This window comes from Megascapheus bottae, chromosome 22, assembly GCF_031878675.1.
Source record: "Megascapheus bottae isolate mThoBot1 chromosome 22, mThoBot2.hap1, whole genome shotgun sequence".
NCBI classification, from domain to species: Eukaryota; Metazoa; Chordata; class Mammalia; order Rodentia; family Geomyidae; genus Megascapheus; species Megascapheus bottae.
The window spans coordinates 17,926,229-17,943,294 of record NC_143530.1 but is presented as its reverse complement, the minus strand read 5'-3'; the positions used below and the strand labels follow the sequence as shown (position 1 = coordinate 17,943,294).

General features: G+C 41.3%; 1 protein-coding gene across 2 annotated transcripts in view; it reads right to left on the bottom strand.

Moving 5' to 3' along the window:
* The window catches only part of Gpld1 (glycosylphosphatidylinositol specific phospholipase D1), a 44,402-nt gene that overhangs the window by 26,289 nt on the left and 1,047 nt on the right, over nt 1-17,066 (bottom strand). For both annotated transcript variants that reach the window (XM_090356301.1, XM_090356300.1), the window contains exons 2-8: nt 12,571-12,654; nt 12,062-12,265; nt 7,980-8,035; nt 4,421-4,499; nt 2,456-2,553; nt 1,820-1,930; nt 857-905 (exon numbers count right to left, since the gene is read on the bottom strand). In XM_090356301.1, the coding sequence (XP_090212427.1) occupies nt 857-905; nt 1,820-1,930; nt 2,456-2,553; nt 4,421-4,499; nt 7,980-8,035; nt 12,062-12,158 (490 nt within the window). In that variant the 5' untranslated portion in view covers nt 12,159-12,265; nt 12,571-12,654. The remainder of the gene's footprint in view (nt 1-856; nt 906-1,819; nt 1,931-2,455; nt 2,554-4,420; nt 4,500-7,979; nt 8,036-12,061; nt 12,266-12,570; nt 12,655-17,066) is intronic.

The window sequence follows — 17,066 nt, the reverse complement described above, 5'->3', positions numbered from 1 at the left end:
TTGCTTGGAGAAAAGGTAGATCGTAAGTATTCTTTTACATGTCATTCACCATTTAACTTGTATATTTAAACTACAGGGAAAAAAAATACAGACTTTACCAAGTTAACACTAACATGGAATAGATTAAAAGATAACTGGCTAAGGATTTGTAATCTGATATAAAAGGAGAATTTTTCTAAAATGGATAAAATGTATGGATTTTAATACACATTTCTCTGTTGAGTGAGCTATGTCTGTACTCTAAATAGACTTCAACATTAAAGTAATCCTGACAACATTTAAGTAATCCTGTCTACTCAGGAGACTAAGAGCTAAAGACTAAAATTCAAAGCCAGCCTGTGCAGCAAAGTCTGTAAGACTCTTACATCCAATTTACCAGCAAAAAGCTGAGGGTCAAGTGGTAAAGCACCACCCTTGAGCATAAAAAAGCTATGCAAATCCAGGCACTGATGGCTCACACCTGTAATTGTAGTTAGGAGGCTGAGATCTGAGGATTGTCCCAGCCTGGGTAGGAAAGTCCATGAGACTCTTACCTCCAATTTAAAATAACAACAACAATATCATGCAAAAGTGTGATATTCTGGGTTCAAGCCCTAATACTGGCACTGAAGTGCATGCATGCATCCATGCACGTGTGCACACACACATACTCAGATTACTCACAAAATATAATACACATAAAGCGTGATAGTGATCTCATTATAAGTGATTACATTACTCACAAAATATAAAGTTAGCATACATTACTCACAAAATACAATAAACCTAAAGCATGATAGTGATTTCATTCTAAGTGAACTATTGCTACGAGGGTGGGGGGAGGGGGCAGCGGGAACAGGACAAATGTAAACAGTACCAAAATCACCCACTGAATGGGCCTGAGAATAGGAGCCATGGAAGTCAATCTGTGAAAGAAAGAAACAGGTGAGTGTATCAGCAGCTGTAACCCAAAGTGTCACCCATCAAGACAGCAGTGGGGAGGTGTTAGCCTACCCCAGTGAATGCTGAGAAGCACCAAAAATAATATGCTACTCTACTGTCCTTTCTAGGGTATATACAAAATCCCTAATGGAGTCCCAGTTTACATTTCTATCAAAATGAGATTCCTATCGATTCAGGATAGCAGGGTCTTTCAGCAGCTAAGCCATTGTGTAAGCCAAGTTGGAGGATAGGGGGGAAAAAAAGTTAAATTGAGCTAAGTGGCAGCCATTTTAATCCTTGAGATACACAGCTTAAAGAAATCATCACACCTTTTACTTTTATAAATATACATTTGTCACTTAGTTCTTGTGGATCAGTTTGCTCCAGTGACATGAATGAAAGGAATTAATTGGGCTGAGAGATGTAGTTTAAGTGGTAGGGCATCAGCAGTATTGAAATCCAGTACTATCAAAAAAAAAAGTGAATGAATATAATAGAAGAATTCTAAATTACCACAAACCATTTCAGCAACAAATCTTGTTTCCATATAACATTAGACTACAGCAACCTAAAGTTTTTCTTTCTTTTAAGAGTCTTTTTTGAGCTGGGCATCAGTGGCTCATGCCTGTAATCCAACCTGCTCAAGAAGCTAAGATCTGAGGATTGAGTTTGAAAGCCAGCAGGCGCAGGTTAAGTCCCTAAGACTCTTCAAGTAACCTGCAAAAAGCTGTATCTCAAGTGGTAGAGTGCCAATTTCAAATAAAAAAGCCAAGGGACAGCACTAGGCCTAAATGTTGGCACATGTATATATGCATACATACATAAAGTCCTTTTTTTTAATCATCAGTGTGACCACAACATTCTCATAAAGTCATCAGCCATAGAGATAATTACTTACCTCTCCCATCGTCCTAAGAAATCCCTGTTCAATCCCCAGGCTGTGCCAGCTGACATCAGCCACCATGTGAGAAGTAATTCCAAACAAGAAAGCTACCAGTTTCTCCGTGTCCTGCCAAACAAGCAAGTTAGAGCCATGTGTGTTGGGATAAAACAATTCTATAAAAGGTTTTTATAAGGATGACTTATTGAGATTCAGCTATTGAGATTCAATGAGAAATTAGAGGCATATACATTATAGTTCCAAGATACCAAAGCTACATAGAATGTATTTAGATTTGTAGTGAGTGTCTAGAACTAATGTACTTTCAAACTTGTTTTTCCCAATCTACTCAAATACTAACTGGGCACCTAGTGCATCTTGATTACTGATGAGATACTGACGTTCTAATCACTATCACCATATTAAATCCATAGTTGGCCTCAAAGCAGTCACCAATTATGAAAGCATTCATGCTCAATGTCTCTAAATAACAAATATCCCAACTCACATAAATGCAACTCCTAGAGCACTAACAACTAATCTAATTTTAATTAGGGCCTGGAGTGGGGCAGTCACAGAGGGTAAGTACAAATGCAAAATCAGAGCATGGCAGCTCCAGGATGAAACTAGTTGAGGTTTAGAGACCCTGCCTACCTTTTCCCAGGGAAGAGGGTAGTTCTCTCGGATATAATGAATGCTCGCATTCAGAAACGGAGTCCAGTGAGTGCTTTCTGACACGTCATGGTATTTTCCTGACAAAACAAAGGCAGTGTTCTGAATTTTTAGAAGCTGGAAGAGTTTCCAGATCCCACCTCCCACCACTACCTGTCTACCCTGCTGCTAAGTCCCCCTTCCCATCTCTCCTCCCAATGGCCCCTTCCCTGACTTGTTTCTTCTGTTGATGGTCACAAGATGACTCCATTTTGAAGCAGGCAAGGGATGATTGTAGGCGTGAAGGCTAGAGCCCTCCAGAAACAGCAACACTGGCTTACAAAGCGCCATGTTGTCTGGCTACAAGAGAAGCTGGATTTCCATGTCGGTGCGTTAAAAAGCTGAGACACAAGTTTGGATTGTTTAGATTTGGTGGGGGGTGGGGGGGATTCAATACCTTCATGAACAACATTTTTTTTGTGCTACTTAAGAGCACAGACATACACAAAAGCAAATCCATAGACTTTGAAATATTTGAAATATGTAATTGTTTATAATTTGCACAGGCTCCAGTGAATATTTTACCCAAACACCACTGCAGTGGGCTTAGTACCCCGTGTACCATCTTATTTCCCCCAGCAGGGGTGTGACACTCAAACTGTTCTAAACTTCCCAAGTGTCATAGGTTCTTTATGGAGTGCCAATCATAAACCCAGTGAAAGCAACAATCCATAGCTCAAATCCTTTCAGGAATTTTTTTTTTTTTTTTGCCAGACCTGGGCTTGAGCTCAGGGCCTGAGCACTGTCCTTGGACTTTCTCAAAGCTAGAGCTACCATTTGAGTCTCAGCACCACTTCCAGCTTTTTTCTATGTATGTGGTACTGAGGAATTGAACCTGGGTCTTCGTGCATGCTAGGCAAGCATTCTACCACTAGGCCAAACTCCCAGCCCCAGGAAAAAAAAAATTAATCATTTAATTTTCCCCACATTTCTTAGTATCAATTAGTTGAATGGGGGGAACTCATTTGGACATGTCTACATATGCTTAACAAGGTCCCTTGACCAGACTCACCCCTGAAAATGATTTTCAAAGAAGCTAGAACAAAAAAAGTTGATTGCTACAGGTTTGTTAGAGGTAAAAATGTAAATGCCTCCCAAATACAGAAAAATTGTAGAATTAAACATAGAAGTTATTCTTTGGAACAATCTCAGCTTAGAGGACAAATCAGGCTGAGCCTGGTGGTTCATGCTTGTAATCTTAGGACTCAGTTTGCAATTCATTGCAGACTAGAAGCAAAAGCAGCTCTTCTGGGTGAACTGGATGCTGACCCCAAGGCCAAAGCGCATCTCCTCTGTCTGTGCTGGTTTACTTTACACCACCCAGGCCCCCCCTGGATCTCTTTCTAAACCCATTTAGATCACTCATCCTTGTTAAATTGATTATATCAATTAATCTGATTTCAGACAAATATGGTGGTTTATATGTGCTTTTCCTCTGGCAATTAAGAAAGTCACATACTTCCAAAAGGCACAATAGAAGTGAATCAGGAGAGAAGAAAAAGCTGCTACCAAATTAGATATGTATGAAGACAAAAGATTTGGAAGGAAGGGGGTCTAGGGAGGAAGGTGGGAACCAAAACATGAGAAAGGGTATCAATGTTTGTGAAGTAACGCGCCTTCTATCTGGTGAATATAATGTAACCCTTCTATTAATTACAATAAAAATTATATGAAAAAAAAAGATTTAGAAGGAAAAACCCTAAAAATCTAAGATAAATCCATAGGCAAATTCCTTAAGTTTTTCACCAGAAAACAAAATTTTCAAAAATTCTATATTTACACAGGTAAATCATTGGCTCACAATAGTGGAAAACATACCACGTTGTTATTGCCCATTTTTAAAATCTATCTCCAATCGTATTACAGAGTTAAAAGTGCTATGGTCCCGTCTATAAATCTTCCTCTTACCTCCTTTGCAAATTTCAGGGTAGAAGGAGTCAGGAAAGACAGCCCCAGCTTGATAGGCATCCTGGTGCTCTAACAGCAGCTGGAGAGAAGGAAACACATAAGATTAGGGGGCGGAGTCAGCAACTTGGGAAATGTGGCCTCTCAAACTCGCAGCAAGGAGATGCCAGAACTTCAGGGGTGATGGCACAAAGGAAAAAGCAGGCAGGGGTAAGGAAATCACTCATCAAAATTTATGGATAGTCTGGGCTGGGAGTTTTTCCTCAGTACCACATACATAGAAAAGCCAAAAGTGGTGCTGTGGCTCAAGTGGTAGAACACTAGCTTTGAGAAAGCCCAACGACAGTGCTCAGGCCCTGAGTTCAAGCCCCAGGACTGGGGAAAAAAATGCATGATAGCTGGGCGCTGATGGCTCACGCCTGTAATTCCAGCTACTCAGGAGGCTGAGATTTGAGGATTGCAGTTCCAAGCCAGCCCAGGGAACAACAAAAGTCTGTGAGACTCTTATCTCCAATTAACCACCAGAAAACTGGAAGTGGCTCTGTGCCTCAAAGTAGTAGAGTCCTAGCCTTGAGCTGAAGAGCTCAGGGACAGCGCCCAGGCCCATAGTTCTAAGACCCACAAACTATATATATGAAACACCCTACAGCATATAACTTCAGGTTCTTGTGCATGTGTATGCAAGCACATGTGTGCCCCGGCATGCCAGTACTGGGCTTAAACTCAATACCTCCCACTCTCACTTAGCTTTTCGTCTAAGGCTGGCACTGTATCCACTGAGCCACTCCTCTACTTCTGGGGCTGGTTAATTGATGAGTTTCTTGGGATTTGTCTGCCCAAGCTGGCTTTAAATTTTAATCCTTACTCAGTGAGAAGCAGTTGCTGCTGGCTGCAGACCCCAAGGAGCTGAAAGGGGAACAGACACTCTGTACACAGTAGAAAACCAATCTGGATATACTAACAAAGTGGAATTCCCAAAAGTGCAAATCTTGGGGCACAAATACCATCATAAAATTCAACAGGTTCTACAAAATTAATAAAATTGAGGAGAGGAGTTTAGATGGGAGGGGAAAATGATGCAAGAGGTAACTTTGATCAAGACATTTATAACCTGCTTTGCTGCATGGAAATTCCTTTGTATAACTAAAGCTTTTTCCATTTATCTTTCTGTTTTGTTTTCCTTTGGTTGTGGGGCCTGAACTCAGATGCTGTCCCAGAGATTTTTCATGCAAGGTTAACGCTCCACCACTTTGAGCCAAAGCACTACTTCCAGTTTTTTGGTCGTGTATTAAAGAGTCTTACAGACTTTCTTTTTTTTTTTGCCAGTCCTGGGCTTGAGCTCAGGGCCTGAGCACTGTCCTTGGACTTTCTCAAGGCTAGAGCTCTACCACTTGAGCCTCAGCACCATTTCCGGCTTTATTTCTATGTATATGGTACCGAGGAATCGAACCCGGGTCTTCATGCATGCTAGGCAAGCACTTTAACCACTAGGCCAAACTCCCAGCCCCTCACAGACTTTCTTGTCCAGGCTTCAAACCATGATCCTCAGATCTCAACCTCATGAGTAGCTAGGATGTACTTTCTATCAAGGTCAACAAAAATGTCAATCAAGATACAAAAGCTAGGCTTTTCTATAAGGCTGGTTACATTGTGAAGTCAGAACTCTTATGATTCAGTGACTTGGGGATATAATGTTTCCATTCCCTTAATGTTGCTTTCCCCACTGGATTATCAAGATTTACTAGTCGTAATTTGATCTAATTCTGATGTCATACGGAATTACCACAGTGTTGACATCAGAAATTATCATACTCCTATCAAATATAAGTCTTTTAAAATAGTCTGCGACCCTGGATACTGTTTAGCACAGGGTCAGAACGGGTTCAACTAAAGTGTGAATGAGTAGAAGTGAGTCCTCAGGTAGTCCTGCCAGAAGTGTGGTGGGAGGAGAGAGAGGATCTCAAGACATCTGCTTCCTGGTCTGAGACTAGGCAAACTACCATGCTTGCTCCACAGGTGCAAGGCCTTGTGTTCAAATTCCAGCAACACAAAATAAAATAGGAAAGTTAAATGAAAATTTCCTGGCTCCTCCTGATGACATTGTATAAACACACCACAATAAAGAATAGAGAATAAGCAATTTCTCTAAGTATGATTTCCCTTTTTATAAAGATATATTTGAGAGAACATTTTAACGATACACTTTCAAATAATGATTCTGATTGCTAAAATATTTGAAATCTGAAGGAAAAAGAAAAAGATTTGAAATTGGGAAGGGAAGGGGACAAACAAGATGATTGGGGAGGGGTGGGGAGAGGGAAAGTGGGAGAAAAGCATGGGAAGGGGTATTAATGGCTAAGAAGTAAAGCATCCACTATCTGACAAATGTAACTATAATCCCTCTATACAAAAACATGAGAAGGGGGCCGGGAGTTTGGCCTAGTGGTTAAAGTGCTTGCCTAGCATGCACGAAGACCCGGGTTCGATTCCTCGGTACCACATACATAGAAAAAAGCCGGAAGTGGTGCTGAGGCTCAAGTGGTAGAGCTCTAGCCTTGAGAAAGTCCAAGGACAGTGCTCAGGCCCTGAACTTAAGCCCAGGACTGGCAAAAAAAAGAAAAAAAAAACCATGAGAAGGAGTATCAATGTGTGAGAAGTAATGCATCTACTATCTGGTGAATATAACTGTAACCCCTCTATACATTACAATTTAAAAAAAAGAATATCATCATTTTGTGCATTTAAAGGAGTTTTATCAGATTAACAAAATTCCCAGGACAACAACAACAACAACAAAAAAGAGAGCAGAGTACTGATGGCATACACCTGTAATAGTAACTACTCAGGAGGATGACATCTAAGGATAACAATGTGAAGCCATCCCAGGCAGAAAACTCCATGAGACTCATATCTCCAATTTACCACCAAGAAGCTGGAAATAGAACTGTGGCATAAGGTGGTAGAGTGTTTGCCTTGAGCACAAAAAGTTCAGGGGCAGGGCTTTGGCCCTGAATTCAAGCCCTGAGACCCACCAACACACACACACGCCCAGTTTTAAACTCCAGTGGCATTGGTGGAAACATACACTTTTAAACCGTAACATTATGATGGGAACCTGCCCTGCTCTCCTAACTTCTCGTTGCTCCCGTGGGTCACTGATCACCCACCACACCGGGATCTCTCTTTGTTCTCTGGAAAACTTCACCCCTGACCTTATCTGAAAGTGTAAGACTGCTGGCATCAATAGGATACCCCTAGCCTAAACTCCCAAATAGGGGCCAGGAGTTTGGCCTAGTGGTAAAGTGCTGGTCTAGCACGCACAAAGACCCAGGTTCAATTCCTCGGTACCACATACATAGAAAAGCCAGAAGTGGTACTGTGGCTCAAGTGGTAGAGTGCTAGCCTTGAGAAAGCCCAAGGACAGGGCTCAGGCCCTGAGTTCAAGCCCCAGGCCTGGCCAAAAAAAAAAAAAAAAACAAACAAACATAGTTCTAAAACTGGTTCAAGTATCTGTGGAAACCACTGGGGGAGTAGGTGTTCAGAGAACAGTCAAGATCTCTACCTTTCTGTAGTTAACACGCCCATCTTCCAGATGAAGAAACTGCAGAGCTCTGTGTCCTGAAAGAAATCAGTTCATACCTGGATTAAGTTCCTCTGTACTTTCAGAGATCATTTTGGAGATGAAATGTATTAACTGTGAACTTGAAAACTCTCCAGGAAGTAGAAAAGGAAAATCAATTTGGGCTCACTGGGAATTTTCTGTACATATGCCTATATTATTAGAATACAATAAAATGTTCATGATGATTTACAGTTTCTGGTGAACTAGCTCTGTGGCCTTGGGTAAACTGAGCCTCTCCAGGTTTCAGTTCCTGCCTAGATACAAGTAAGGCAGTAATACTTACCTTAAAGGGTCAGTGAGAGAAACCACAGAAAAGAAACTGTCACTCAAGCTCCAATGGGAGGGGCTCAAGAAACACTCACTATTGTATTTTGTCTCAGGATAAACGTAAATAGAAAATACAAGCCCTAATCCATAGGCAAATTCATAGTCCCCAAATGATCATCATTGGAACTCATTAGGAAGACCAAGTAATTTCAGAAGGCCACCTACTCTGCATACACAGCAAGATACAAACAGAACCACGAGTGAAACTAACATTCCTGGCTCACACCTGTCATCCAGCGATGGAAGAGGCAAAGATAAAAAAGATGAAAGAAAAGGTAGTGAGCCTGGCATGATGGGTCATGCAAGGAATCCCAACTACATAGGAAGTACAGATTGAGGGGCCGGGAGTTTTGCCTAGTGGTAGAGTGCTTGCCTAGCATGCACGAAGACCCGGGTTTGATTCCTCGGTACCACATAAATAGCAAAAAGCTGGAAGTGGTGCTGAGGCTCAAGTGGTAGAGTGCTAGCCTTAAGAAAGTCCAAGGACAGTGCTCAAGCCCTGAGCTCAAGCCCAGGACTGGCAAAAAAAAAAAAAAAGGAAGTATAGATTGAACAATCTGTCCAAGGTTAGCCGCAGAAAAAATAAAAATAAAAAATACAAGACTCAAGCTGAAAAATAACCAAAGCAAAAAAAGGCTGGATGGAGGTGTCTCTGTAGCAATAGAGCAAGCAAGTTCAAACCCCTAGTTAAAAACAAAGTTAACACTCCTGGGCACAAACATGCAAAGGTAACACTTATATCTATGGTGAATAGCCTCTAGTTTTAAAATTCATTCAACATAAGTGTATAACGTAAGCTTTGATATCATGAGGCAAGTTAGAACATAAACAATTCATATAGAAAACTGATGGTTTACAAATCCTAACACCTGAATGATGCCAATTTGCTTACATGAATGTTATACAAATTCCATGACAAGGAAAATGTCAACTGTGACATTGATGGCATCACGTAAGGCAATTAGTAAATGGATGATAGAACTTCCTTTTTCTTTTTTTTTCTTTTTTTGTTGGTTGTGGGGCTTGGACTCTGGGCCTGGGCTCTGTCCCTTAGCCGTACTCCTTGAACCACAACACCACTTCCAGTTTTTCTGGTGGTTAATTGGAGATAAAAGTCTCACATTCTTTAGTGTCAAAGCTGCCTTTGAACCATGATCCTCAGATCTCAGCCTCCTGAGTAGCTAGGATTACAGGCATGAGCACACCTGGCTTGCATTTCAGTTTCTTCTTACAGAGAAATTCTTAGTGTCTGTGAGGATGCTATTCAGGAGATATCTTTAATTATGCCCAAATATATGCACATGCAGGTATCTTTCAATAACCCTTAGGACTTTTCCTTGGCATGTCTCCTGTACACTTTTTTTTAATTCTAAAATTAAAAACTTGAGCATTGTCATTTATGTTTGTTCCTCTTCAGCTTAAATAGTTTTAGTTATTACAGCTTCACCAAGCTTATGGTTGAAAGACTCTGGAATTCAATGAGAAGTTCAAGTCTCCCATTTCTTAATGGAGGGACTGAGAGATGCAGAGATGGCTCTGAGCCCCATGTCTGGTTGACAGCAGTGAAGTTTTAAAACACAGGCTGACTGGGCCAGGAGTTTGGCCTAGTGGTAGAGTGCTTGCCTAGCATGCACGAAGACCCGGGTTCGATTCCTCGGTACCACATACATAGAAAAAAGCCAGAGGTGGTGCTGAGGCTCAAGCGGTAGAGCTCTAGCCTTGAGAAAGTCCAAGGACAGTGCTCAGGCCCTGAGCTCAAGCCCAGGACTGGCAAAAAAAAAAAAAAATAACCACAGGCTGACTTTCTCAAGTATGTCCTGACTCCCGTCTGGCAACAAATGTGTAACAGACACTGCAGTTGCTGTCAGGATTTGGAGCTGTCAGGATGTGGAGCTATAGGCCAGATTGCTCAGTGTTACACATAAGCAAGGCAGCTATGAAACTCCATAGAATCAGTTTCCTTGTCTGCAAAAGGACGTGGCTTCAGTGACCTCTGCTGTGTCCTTCAAACAGTTAAAATTTAGGAGCTCATGGGTTCTATTTGCTATAGCTCTAGGCCAACTTCGAACTGATAAATTTTCATATTTTATTTGTATTTTTATTTCTGGAGGTGGTGAAATAGTATATTTACTAGAATTAAAGAAAACCCAGAAATTATAGTATATTTGTAATCATATAATCATCCCAATGATAAATTTACCTATGACTTGGCTCATATTTCCCATGTTAAAAATATTACAAATCCAAATTCATAGAAGAACCAAATTGGAAAAGAATGATGAAAAGGCAATATTGATCACTTAAACTTATTACACATAAAACTTATGTGTTGAATGATAATCCCTTTGTACAGTTCCTTAAAGATAATACATAATATTTTTTTAAGAATCAAGCCAAGTGCTGGTGGCTCACTCCTATAATCCAGGTAGGAGGCTGAGATCTGAGCATCAAGATTCAAAGCCAGTCTGGGCAGGAAAGTTCATGAGACTCTTATTTCCAACTTAAGAACCAAAAAAGCCAAAAGCGTAGCTGTAGCTCAAATGGTAGAGCTCCAGCCTTGAGCAAAAAACTCAGAGAGCACCTAAGCCCTGGGTTCAAGCCCCTGGACCCACAGACAGACAGACAGACAGACAGACACACACACACACACACACACACACGAACAACTAAATTGTTAAGGACAACCTTCAGTGTTCTCACCACACAGGCTAAGAATGATAACTATGTGAATCTGTGGAGATTTTAATTAGCTCCAGATGGCAAACATTTCACAACATACATGCTATTCAAAACATCACATCGCACACCTTAAATCGACACAAGCTGTATTTATCAATTGTATCTCACCTAAGCTGAAAAAAAATTGAATACTTCTGTGCTTCTACCTACCTACATCTAATCTTATTTTTTCCCTGTCTCTGTGTGTGTGTGTGTGTGTGTGTGTGTGAATGTGTGTCTGCCTACTATATCGTTGTCCATGAGATCAAGGACCCTAGCTTATGTATCTTTGTCCTTTAAAACAAAATTATCTTTAAGCAGCTCTACAAAAGGGTTTCTACTTCAACCTCAGTTTGAGCACCACACATGTTGGTCCATCTCACCCCTTCCATCCTTTCCCCCCATTTCTCCCAATACCACCCATTTTTTTCAGATGAGTATTTTAAGTTATCTTTAAATCCCACATGACAACTTCTGAGTAGAGTGCATCTCCTATCATTCTCTCTTCTCCCCTTACCCAGTGTACCCCTGTCTTGCCTACCTCCTGCCTTCTTGTTTTGCCACAAGCCACACACCTTTAAAACCACTTGTCAGAGAGACCCCACACACCTATGTGTGCCCTTCTCCAAATACTTAGAACTGCCTATCTTGGAAATGCAAAGGAACAAATATACACCGCTCACTCCCACTCTAATCCGCCCATCATATCCTCTCTCCTCTGCTTTTCTACAATCTCACTTTATCAAACTCCTTGCTGTCCCCCTTCCACCCACCCACTCAGCCACTCACAGACACTTTGGCTCTAGCTTTCTTGCCTAGCTGCACCACCACACAACCTACCTGCCAGGGGGCCCCCCACTCCCGATCCCCTCAGGACTCCATTCTTGGCTTTCTTTTCTCCACAGTGAGGCCTCTCAACCAGGGAAGAGAAAGTTTTATCTCTACTCCTACTGCCACATCACGACCCCAGTTCTTACCTATTTCTATGTGTGTTGACAGACCACACGGTGAACTTGTAGAGCAGAAAAACGCCAGCATAAGCAGCAGGGCAGACCACAGACTGAAAGCAGACATGTTGTCATTCCTCCCAGGTTCCCCTGGCGACTGGACCACTCCAAGCAGTGCAGCAACTCCACTCCAAACTCCAGGCACAGAGCGGGCAAGTCCTTCTCTGCAGATCACTGACACAAGAAACCAAGCTGAATTTCGAAATAATATTTTCCAGTGAAGCCAACTGTTCAGCTACTGTTTAGCTTTGCCACAAAGCAAACAAGACTGTCTGCCTGGGACTAGGGAACAAATGATCCACCGACACCTAAAAGCTTCTAGCCAGAAAGCTCTCCATCTTCCCAGGGACTGAGGTTTCCCCTGGATTTAATTGTAACATGAAAGGAAGAGGAAAGTCGTTTTCCACTAATATGCATCTAGTCTTGCTCTCTAAGCTAGAGTCACCTATGCAAACTGATAGTCTATTATTCAGTCTTACCTTACGTGGATGATGTCTCAACATCCTTTCCACACACTTATCAGGCCCTCCTGCTTCTTTGTCCTCCTCAGCTGCAAGTGCATTCTGGGAAAGCATTTATAGTGATCAGCTGGACAGCCAGAACCGGCTCTCTTTCAGTATTTGGCAACAGGTATGAACACTTGTGTAGGATTACACAAGTGTAGCCACTCCTGGTCTTCTATCTCTGGCTCTTCCATTAGGGCTTCTCTGGGACCTGTTGCAAGATCAGATTCCTACAGCCCAGTAGAAGATGCTCATCTCACTTGAGAGGTGGAGACAAGCAGCAGATTCCAACCAGGAAAACAAAGGTTTCGAAAATATTAGATGCTGAATGCACATCTCATGAGGCAGCCAATGAATGGTCCGTAATCCATGGGAGGGGTAAGGTTTAGGTCAAGCTCTTCATGGAAAGAATGGTGATATTAAAGTTGTAATTATGTATAGTGTGTACAGTAAAAGCTGGATGGGGAGCTGGGGGCCACTCAGGAGGCTGAGATCTGAGAATCACACTTCAAAGTCAACCCAAGCAAAAAAGTCCATGAGACTCTGCCCTCCAATAAACATGTGTGTGTATGTGTGTATAAGAGAGAGAGAGAGACAGAGACAGACAGACAGACAGACAGACAGACAGACAGACAGAATATGCCATGAATGGAGGAATGGAGCTATGGCTCAACTAGTAGCATGCCTAGATTGAACAAAAAAGCCAAGTGAGAATTCAAGTCCCCGAGTTCAAGTCAAAATACTGGCACACACACACACACACACAAACACATAAGTGGGAGGGAACCATATTTATTTGGGGGTTAGGAAGAGATGAAAGAACAAAAATTGATGATTTGAGACACTTATGTCAGTATTGTGCGGTAATATTTATTTACTTACTTATTTTGCTGGTACTGGGCCTTGAACTGTGGACCTTGCACTTGCTAGGCAGGAACTTCAGTCCACACTTCCAATCCTCTAAAACCTTAATTAAGCCCTGGTACAAAGCCCTAAACAATAAGCACTTTCCTCTTCACCTTGGGGGAATTAGGCTGAGCTGCTTCTAACCATTTTTAGGCCAGAAGCCACAAATGAATATGTTTCATTTGGCTAATGGTGATTTATAAATTTAAGTCAAGTTTTTAAATAAAAAAGAAAAAAAATTCCACAGAGAAATCGAGATCAATTATTTAAATACATTAAGAGAACTGGCTTCTTAAAATGCCATTCCCTTGTGAGCTCTCCTCCACATCCTCTGTGCTCAGCTTCCACACACCGCGTCTGCATTTCCATGACCCTTCTGGACACCAGAGACTTGGGTTTGCCTGTCTCTTTTCTGTGCCTCCTAAAGCCAGAGATGACAGGGTTGCCATTGCAAATTGCAATTTGCTGTGGCAAACTCCCAGCACCCAAGAATAACCAATCAATAATAAAACCAGAAATAGGCTTGCAGAGGCTCCGAGGCAGGATGGTGAGAATATTTCAGAAAAGGGTATCTAAACAGATCTAATAAAAACAATGCATCCAAAAACACCAAAAAAGGAAATGGATTTAGTCAGTAGACAAGACAAACTGTTTAACAACAAAGTTCAGGATGATGTAAATTACAAATCACTCTATGTGATAATATTGCTTGCATTTTTATGAAGTTTGTATGACTTTTGGGACCTCAAAAACATCAAAGCAAAGCTGGGTGCAGTGGCCCACGCCTGTAATCCTAGCTACTTAGGAGGCTGAGATCTGAGGATCTTGATTCAAAGCCAGCCCAGTACTAAAATCTGTGAGACTCTTATCTCCAATTAACCACCAGAAAACCAGAAGTGGTGCTGTGGCTCAAGGGGTAGAGCTGAAGAGCTCAGGGACAACACCCAGGCACAGAGATCAAGTCCTACAACCAACAGAAAAACAAAAACAAAATCAAAGCTGTGCCTTCAAGTATAGTTCATGGGATTAAGAAAACTATCTGACAAATAATGAATCACATCCCCTCTCCCCATACAGGTGTGTTTATTAAGAGATAGTGTGACGCTATCATTGAAGCCTCTTCAGAGGCCAGATAGCAAGTCAAGTCAGAAGTCTTAGTAGGAATCGGTGGGTAAATAGGGGCTTCATTTGGATCTCTGTTCTGTTTCTTATTATTTATGTAATCTTTACATGTCATTAAAAATCACTATACTAGGGCCGGGAGTTTGGCCTAGTGGTAGAGTGCTTGCCTAGCATGCACGAAGACCTGGGTTCGATTCCTTGGTACCACATACATAGAAAAAAGCTGGAAGTGGTGCTGAGGCTCAAGTGGTAGAGCTCTAACCTTGAGAAAGTCCAAGGACAGTGCTCAGGCCCTGAGCTCAAGCCCAGGACTGGCAAAAAAAAAAATCAGTATACTATTATTTCTTTATTTATTAAATGGAAATAATAACCAATAATACAGTAGATTATAAAATGTATGCCTTATATCTCATTGTGAAGAGTTGATACATTCCTTAAGTATATCTAAGATATCTAGAATAGAATCTTGCAAACAGTAAGAGTTCAAGAGATGTTGATTGACTATTAACCAAAGGAAATTTTCCTCACAGAAAAGATTCACCACAGGTTTCTATTAAGTACCTACCTTTTTGTTGGGTTTTGTTTTTTGCAATGCTATGGACTGAACCTTGGAGCCTTATGCATACTAGCTAACACCTCTGCCACTGAGCTACACACCCAGCTCATTTGCTGACTTTTTTTTTTTTCTGGTGCAGCCCAACATTTTTTTTTGTAATCAAGAAAGGTATCTCCGGGCTGGAATTTTGGCCCAGTGGAAGAGTACTTGCCTAGCATGCATGAAGACCCGGGTTCAATTCTTCGGTACCACATACATAGAAAAGCCAGAAGTGGTGCTGTGGCTCAAGTGGTAGAGCTCTAGCTTTGAGAAAGTCCAAGGACAGTGCTCAGACCCTGAGCTCAAACCTGGGTTTGAGCTGGCAAAAAGAAAAATAAAAGAAATAAAATAAAAGAAAAGAAACATATCTCTCCCACAAATATTCAACATCATATCTTTTTATAATAATTTAGATGCTGGTATAAAGCAAAATTGAAAAGTAATGTAACATCTCCTTCTTGTATAGATAAATGAAATGTGACTTAGTGTCCAAAACTTTTTTGAGATTAAAGCAGATCATTATATCTCACTGTGACACAGGTCTAGTATGTTGTAGTCATCAGAGGATCGTTATAGAAAATAAGGAAGAGGATAAAAGTGGGATTGAGAGGGTGATCAGGATAAGAGCAGTCTAAGGAGAAAAGGAGGGAAAGTTCCATCACCCAACTTGTCTTCTGTAGCGCCTAGTGAGCTTTCCTGGCCATGCTGACATCACCAGGGTTCTGGAAAGACAGGGATCAGGAAGGAATTTTCCCACTCTAAATGGGGGGTCACATGTAGCAGGAAACATGATAGCAATGAGAAAGATCACATTAGGGATTCCTTAGGTTGTTGACACTTTTGCCTGTTGGGAGCCTCATCCTTCATAAGATAAATAATGATGATGATGATAATAATAATAATAATAATAATAAGTAGCCATCTACATTGGAATAAAGATTATGTAATAATATTCCACTTAAAGTTGTTACTTTTTTTGGGGTCAGTCATGGGGCTTGAACTCTGGGCCTGAGCATTGTCTCTGAGCTCTTCAGCTCAAGGCTACAGCTCTACCCCTTGTTGTGAGCCCCTCGGCTCCCCAATTTCTTTTGTGACAGCCACTGGAGGTTACAATGATCAGTATTCCTCTTTCTCTCCAATTACTACACTAAAATATACCAAAAAATGTTGAAATATATGCACACAATTAAATTCAGCTGTTACCGCTTCTGCCAGATGTGACTGGTTCAAGATTGAGTAAATCTGACTTGGATAAAGTCAAAAATGCCTTGGCATTTTGCTGAGAATATAGAATCCTAGAGAAAGGCAAAAGAGCCCACAGGCTCCTGAACCTGTAATAACACTCACAACTCTGTAGTAATTGAGTGTGGAAGACACATTAGAACTATTGATCAATGCATGGGGCTGATAGGGTGGTACAAATCACATATACTGAGTATAGACAGTTTTCTTTATCTTCTATCTGCTTCCAGAATTTGGAGCCCAGGCCTAGGGAATTTTGCTTGTTCTGTTTTGTTTCCATCCCTGGGGCTTGAACTCAGGGCTTGGGCACTGTCCTTGAGTTTTCTCAAGGCTAGCACTCTACCACTTGAGCACCACTTCCGGTTTTTTTCTTTGTATGTGGTACCAATAAATTGAACCTAGAGTTTTGTGCATAATAGACAAGAACTCTACCACTAGTCTACATTCCCAGCCCCCAGGCCTAGTTTTTGAATAGATAAAGAATGTAGTTTAAATGATCACAGTACATTCAGCCTTTTATTATCTGCTGGCCCTATTTTGATGAATGATTTCTTTGCTCGTTGATAGCCAAAGTTTATCCTTGTGTCTTGAGCTAGAGCAGTTAGCA